This window comes from Paramisgurnus dabryanus, chromosome 8 (assembly GCF_030506205.2).
Source record: "Paramisgurnus dabryanus chromosome 8, PD_genome_1.1, whole genome shotgun sequence".
Taxonomy (NCBI): domain Eukaryota; kingdom Metazoa; phylum Chordata; class Actinopteri; order Cypriniformes; family Cobitidae; genus Paramisgurnus; species Paramisgurnus dabryanus.
In genome coordinates, this window is record NC_133344.1 from 4417979 (window position 1) to 4425675 (window position 7697).

The following is a 7697-nucleotide window of genomic DNA, read 5'->3' on the forward strand; positions in this document are numbered from 1 at the left end:
ATCATCACAAGCTATTTTATAAAGTAATGACTAAATAAAAAGAAGGGTTGAAAAATGTGCTGAAGAAAGAAAATAAAGAAAACATCAGACTTTTAATATCATAAAGAAAGAAACATGCAAGATGCAATTATGATCAGATTAAGAATACCAGCATAAAATGTTTTTTTTACAACTTTACACAATGTCGTATTTTGGTTTTAATTTGGTAATGTTGCACCACAAAATAAAACCACACCCTAAATTTACAAAATTTGTAAAAATACCTAATTGGTTCATTTTCTTTATGCAGTCAAAAAACTTAAATATCACATCTGTTCACTACGAAAACAAAAACACACTAAAATGCAACATTTGTGAGCCCTTTTGTTTAGGTGTTAAAATAACGTAATCATAATGTTGTAATAAGACGTTTAAAGAACATCATGAACATACCAAAATACAACCAGTGTTGGTTTAAATGTATCTCAGCTTTATTATTAGTGTTTTGTTTTATAATGGTAGGCAGGGCTGGATTGGTAATCAGGCATACCGGGCATTTTCTTGGTGGGCCGACATACACTGTTAACGATTTCCCTGTATTTTTACAGTACGGTACTGGCAGCACGGTTGCCAGTAAGTTACTGTATTTTGGTTTTACAGTACTGTACTGTAATACCATTTTACAGTACACAAACTAGTACTGTATAGTTACAAAGCAGTACTGTACTGTAATTTTACAATATTTTATTACAGTAGTCTATTTTTACAGTAATTTACTGTAATGTCTATATTGACCCATAAATACTATTTATTACTTATTACAGTTAATACAATAATATTATATAAAATAGCTAGAGATTTAGGTTTAAATCTATAGTTATTAATATGGTAAAAATGCTAAATTAAAACATAATGAATTAAAAGGCAATCCAAGCAATGTTTGTATCAAAATTTTATTAAAAAAAACATTTAATTGAAACAAACATATTTAAAACAAGATTTTAAACAATAATAAACATATAATCAAGTAACATAAAATAAAATCAACAAGTATAAACAAGTTTGGAGACCCCTGCTGTAACATATTTAACTCTGGCAAATAGAACACTGTTCCATAGTTTGAAGTTTTCAGTTTAAAGTCCATCATCGACTAAAAGGTAACATTTCAACGTGGTAAAAACAACACTGGCCCATAGTTTTAAATATTCTACTTGAATTTCATTGAACACTAAAAATAAATTAAAAATTAAACTGTGGCAGACAGACCACAGTGGCCTTTACTGAAGTCGTCCATTCGAACTCAATCAGCGACTGCATGAAGCTGTTCACAGGGGTTAATGGCCACAGCTTTTCTCTGCACCAAGTTCCTTGTCTTTTTGCTTGCTCCTTGTCTGGATGTGCACTTTTTCCCATCTTTGGAATTAATTCTATCCAGAAACCTGTTAGAAATATCATAAACATTAAGTCAACAAATATAAGATAGAAAAAGATTCTTAAAAAATTAAACTCAGCCTTGAATTTACTCCTATTCTGAAACCTTTTGCTCTTATTCTACTGTTCCACACCTAATTACATTAAAATACAGAAGATTCACTTACCGCTGAACAAACTCTTTCCTCAATGGACAGCATCCACCTGGATCATGTCATGATTGAATGTCCTGAACAGAAAGTACAATTGTTACTGATTTGGACACAACTTTTTATTCTGAAAACAAAATCTTTTGTCAATAAAGTCCAGGGACACCTCTGCTAAATAAATACAATTATTAAATTAAATTTCTTATAACCAAAGTCTGAATATTTCTGTTTGTATATTTCTACATGGCAAACTAAGACAATTGTGTACATGTTGTGTATGGTCGTGTTACAGTGTTGTGTGTGAATGAGTGAATGAGTGTATACATGGGTATTTAAAGAAACTGTAGTGGTAAAGTGGCTGTAGTGGTAAAGTGCAAACTTACCAAACATAATGTGCTTGGTGTGTGTCTGGTATCACCCGTTGTGCCTCCACATCTGCCTTAACTCCTATAAAAGTGCAAGGACACTCATGTAAACTACAAATAAAAAGTCAGCCACATTCCTGTGTAATTTTGCATGTGACGTGAAAGCATTTAATATTGCAGTCGAAAAAATACATGACTTGTAACTGTACATCATGTACTTGCCTGGTGCCTTTAAAGATGATCCATCTTACCCAATCCAGCTTACAAGCAATGGTAAGACTGTAAAAAAGACAAATGTTACAAAATCTGTTAGCCATAGAAATAAGTAGACATTGTGAAGGAAATGGTAAAAGAAAATTTAGTAACACTTTACTATAAGAGTTTATTCCTTAACATTTGGTAATGCCTTAGCTAATATGAACTAACAATGAACAATATATTTTACAACATTAATAATATTTGATAATGTTCATTGTGCAGAGACAAAGTGATTGATTTAAAAATGTATTAAGTGTTTAAATCTAATATCATGCTATGCTAACAAATAAAACATTACTGTAAGTGTTAAGTCAGTTGTAAAACAAATATATATATATATATATTAGTTGTTATATTATAAATTATATATAAATATCTAAATAAGTCTTTTTTTAATTATAACATCTTGTCTACAGAAAATCTCTGAAAATGTCTCGTTTAGTGCAGAAAATAGCGATTTATAGTGATAAGGTAAAAAGACTGTCCCTTTAATGTTTTACCCGGACCGGCTGCGGTGTAACACTTTTTCACGCAAAGTTTTTTAACAAGTTAGTAGCTAGCTGCTCACTTTAAAGATAAACATGATCGCCTAAATCTGAGCAATCCTGGTGATGCCAGTTTCCTACACGATGTTATAATGGACTACCGTATTTTACATCCAGAGATGAAGGATCAGATGACAGAGACGAGAAGACAAAGGTACGTAAATGCGGAGCCCATTCTCTTTTCGTGCATTGATTTGATGTGTTTTGGAAACTTATATACAGCGTGTAATGCATCTGAAGTGGTGGAAACAATATGCCATAAAAATGTATTGGACAACTTACTGGACGTGTAAAACGCTTTAGAGAAGATATTCTCTGCTTTTGATGATATACCGTAATATAATAACAACAACAATACGCGCGGCAATCCCTTTCGTTCATCTGATATTAAGATGAGCCCAGGTCTGAATGATATTTGGTAGAAGTTAAAGCTGCGATGAGTTCGATGCATGTATCCAGTTATGAGGTTTCTTGTTTTCACTTCTGTGGAGGAGTTCAGTACTACAGTATGCTGTGTACGGTGTGACAAGTCCTGACTGTTTACAACCACGAGTCAGCCTTGCCAAACAGTCGAACTTAATACTTTTCTCTGACGCTAACTGAACGGATGAAACGCCGAGATAAACGACCATTATGCTGGGACCGCAAGACCGCGCTGGCGGGTTGTCTTTGTCCATTTCGTTAAAAATAGTTTCATTGTCACCACACTTTCAACACAATATAAACTCACCAAAACCCTCATAATTTAAACAACCCTATATTCATTAAAAAAAGGTGTAAAGCGAGTTAAAGCAGCGGTAGACATCTGTGTGTAAGCTTACTTTCTGAGGGAGATTGAAACTTTGTTGGCGACCGTTTTTCTCTCTCATTGCACGTTTAAAACAATATTGTGACAAACTATTGACAACATTCTTAAACTAAAAATTAAGTTTTCATGAAACAGAAATATTTCAAACTTAACTTACCGAACTGCCAGAAATCAATCGTCCTCCTTCAGCTGCAGCCAGGAGTTGTGCTCTCTCTCCCTCTGTGTGATTTGACGTTGGCGCACTTTCTCTGATTATTGCAAGTACACCTGGCACATTACAGCAATGGCTACAGCAAGGTTACATCAAGACCAAAATATACTGTAAAATTTTCCCGCTCAAACAAATTTACCCAGAATGCATTATGAACTGCAGTACTGTACTGTAATGTACACATACAGTATAGTACTGTGGATTTTTACAGTAATGTACTGCTAAATCTACAGCGACATCTAACAGTGTACATTTAAACCAAAGTAACATAAACACCTGGCTGTATTTTGGTCATGATGTTCTTTAAAATTCTTATTTCAAGGTTTAACAGCTAAACAAAATGTCTCAGAAATGTTGCATTTTGGTCTGGTTTTGTTTTCGTAGTGAACAAATGTGATTTACGTTTTTTACTACCTAAGGAAAATCAATTAAGTACTTTACAATGTTTTTAAAACGTCCTTTTTGTTTTTACTTAGGGTGTGGTTTTTAAAACGTTTTTAAAATGTTATGCTGCAACATTACCTAATTACAATGAAATACAATGTTGTTAAAACTTTTGTGTTTGTATTTTTAATCTGATCATAATCTCTTTGTCCTACAATGTCCTATCTTTATGACTTTGAAAGCTTGATGTTTTGTCTTTATTCTTCAGCAATTATTTTCCACCCCTTCTTTTCATTTAGTCATTACTTAGTTTATAAAATAGTTATTAAGGATTTCTGTACATAATTGAGACGCATACTTGTTTTGCTAAATCCATTGTAAAGCAGTGAGCGTCTTCTGTCTCCAGTACAGCAGGAGGCGCTGCAGCTCTTTAGTCCGCAGATAAACTCACTAAAGAAAGAAAGAAAGAGCGCGCGTGTGATGTGTTTGTGTATCCTCAGTGTTTTTCTCTCTTGCGTGTTTCATTGAGTCTAAACAGAGTCCTGTCTCTGTGTATTTAAGTGTTGAGACGTTGATGATGAGATGTGCTGTGCTGTAAATCAGTAGGAACTGATCTGTTCATGCTGATATATTGATGATTTTATCACAGAAATCTCTCAGCTGAAGAAAGAGGAGATTTAGCAATGAAACGAGAGGTTTGTACAGCTTAAACATCATTTACCTGAATCAGACAACATCAAATAATTTCTAATCTTACTGTCTGTGTGTGTTGTGTTGTCAGGATGTGGATTGTTGTGAATCTTCAGTGTATGTGACTGATGATGGGAGTCTGGATTCAGTGTGGATGAGCAGAGATCAGAGCCGCACACCACAGCCACTGCTGGACTCTAAACTCTCTGAAGAGAAATCCAGACACACACAGGACTCCGATCTCAGTCTGACTTTACTCTGTTATACTGAGTCAAAGCCCACAGACACTCAGGACACTACAGTGTGTGACAGTAAACAGAGCTTACAGGAGGATCAAACCTCCACAGAGTCTCTGGATTCTGTCTGTAACACTGGAGAACAGCAGCAGATCCTTCGGACCAAACTGAAGATGTGTTCAGTTAAACTCATCGACTGCACGAACCTCAAAACTGAACCCACAGAAATCAAAACTGAACCCACAGAAATCAAAACTGAGCCCACAGAAATCAAAACTGAGCCCACAGAAATCAAAACTGAAGCCACAGAAATCAAAACTGAACCCACAGAAATCAAAACTGAGCCCACAGAAATCAAAACTGAGCCCACAGAAATCAAAACTGAACCCACAGAAGAGGAAGATCGCACTGAGGAAGATGATGATTTTATTCCATCAGGTATGTCGTTTTTTTTTACACTTTTAACTGTCATGTGAGCACCTGTTTTGGGTTTTCAGTCACAAACTCACTAATCAAAAGACCCAAAAATGTAAATTTTAAAGGAGTTTAGGCTATATTTAATAAGCTGCTTATTGAGAAACATGCATGTTGGCTTAGTTCACCCCAAAATGAAAATTTTATCATAAATCACTTAACTCGGTGTCATCCTAAACCCCAAGTGCTTTGATTCTCTTCAGAACACATTTTTAGATATTTTTGATGAAAACCGGGAGCCCAGCAAACACAGAACGCTCCCATATGGTATTTGGCTATTTTTTTGGGAACCAAAACCTCCCTGCTAAAAATGATAGAAATCATCACAGAAATTCTATTGGATGTAATAGTTTTAATGGGATTTTTATTGGTTGTAATGGAAACTATAATGGTCTCTACTGGTATGTGTTGCGTTATGGATCATTTTGTGCCAATAAAAATGAATGCAAATTTCAAGAAACAAACAAACATGTGAAATGAGAATAAAGAAAACCCAGCAAACAATTTTTGGTTCCCAAAACGTTTTCCTAACTTTAGTTTTTGTTCTAAAATTGTTCCCCTAACGTTAGAATTTGGTTCCCATAATGTTATTTTTTAAGATTTTGTTTTTGTTAGCCAGGAAAGTTTTCTTTACAGAAACAGAACTTTATGCATAAACTTTATATTTATGTTAGTGTAACCTTACAGTAATAATTAAAATAGCATTATTTTTAGGTTACCATTAGGGTAACGTTAAACTAACCTAAAAATAATGTTCCCCTAATGTTATTCTAACATTATCATAGGATTACCGGTGTAGGTCTTTAAAAAATAATGTTTAGCACAATGCATAGGTTGCACCAGTCACTGGGTGGTGTAAAAACAAAAAAATAAACACTAAAACTAAGTCCAAACATGTTTAATGCATTAATAAATTCATTACAAATACAGATAATGCATATTTTTTCCTTACTGTAAACTATCAAACTTACAATCAACTTTTTTCTTACTTTGTTGTAAAAGCTTTAGGCTACATTAAAACACAGACCTGAGTAAAGAAATCACATTCTTGTGCTGTAATCACCAGTGGATCACAAGTGGGTGACGCTAAAGGCAGGTATAAATGATGTTTAAAATGTTTTGAGCTCGTCCACTTTCGACCACATTTAGAGGTTGTCGTCTTGACACATTAGACCGAATTGTTTTTGTGGTGTGAACACACATGTGGTCGAATGTCTTCAAACAGCCACATAAGTTCGCCTTTTCTCCCGCTATTTATCTAATCTGAGGCACTGAGCACAATATTTTAGATCTTTTCTGACTTCTAGCGCAAACACACAGTGTACAGCGCTATCTGTAGGCTTTCATTGATAAAACTAAAGCGGCTGGTCTCTGCGTCTTTCATTAGTTTCATTTTGCGAGCGTGTGAAAGTCTCGCAATTATTTCATCAATTGTGCTGAAATATCAGAGAAAGCTCTTACATATTCATGTGAACAAACACTGTCCAGCATGTTTACTTACAACACAAGCAGCGGACTCTGACATTATATTAGTTTGTGGCAATTTAAACCGGCATTACTCCCGCTCGTGTTTAAATGACAGCAGAGAAACTCGCCCACAGTCTCCACAGACAACCCCCTCACAGTATTCAGGACAGAAGCGGTCAAAAGTGGACAAAGAGACAAATTTAAATGCCAGGTGTCATTGTTGATTCAGATGTGTGAATGTTCTGTCAGAGGGTACGGTAATATGCACCTGAGAAATGATTAAAAGGTAGAGCCCGAACGATATGCATTTTTTTTTGGGCCCGATACAGATGTTAGGAAGTAAAAAAAGACCGTCCGCTATTCTTTGTGTATATCATAGTACAGTACACACATACTACAGTATTTTATAAAACAGTACTGTACATAGAATACACTACACTATATACATTAACAGAATATACTACATAAAATAAATACATTTTTTCAAATGATCACTTACAAATGTTGTGATCAAACATTTTAAATGACATGAAGATATGTAATATAGGCAGGTGTGTTTAAATGACTCACATCAGTGCACAAAACAGTAAACTTGACTTATTATGAATAACTTTAAAACACAAACAGAACAAAATATATATATATATAACTTGAATCATTAGTTTTTTAACAAGAATAACGTTATATCTGGGGCTGGGTA

General features: G+C 34.4%; 1 protein-coding gene and 1 long non-coding RNA gene across 2 annotated transcripts; one reads left to right on the top strand and one right to left on the bottom strand.

Moving 5' to 3' along the window:
- Window positions 1-568: 568 nt before the first annotated feature.
- On the bottom strand, window positions 569-3992 carry LOC135770662 (uncharacterized). Its single transcript, XR_010542738.2, has 5 exons — window positions 3693-3992; window positions 2147-2203; window positions 1943-2006; window positions 1578-1639; window positions 569-1418 (listed from the first exon to the last, which is right to left on the bottom strand). It is a non-coding gene; the product is annotated as an uncharacterized lncRNA (long non-coding RNA).
- A 616-nt stretch (window positions 3993-4608) lies between these two features.
- LOC135771646 (uncharacterized) lies at window positions 4609-6329 on the top strand. Its single transcript, XM_073815478.1, has 3 exons — window positions 4609-4825; window positions 4912-5494; window positions 6316-6329. The coding sequence occupies exons 1-3, from the start codon at window positions 4814-4816 to the stop codon at window positions 6327-6329; spliced, it is 609 nt and encodes a 202-aa protein (XP_073671579.1). The 5' UTR covers window positions 4609-4813.
- The last annotated feature ends 1368 nt before the right edge of the window (window positions 6330-7697 follow it).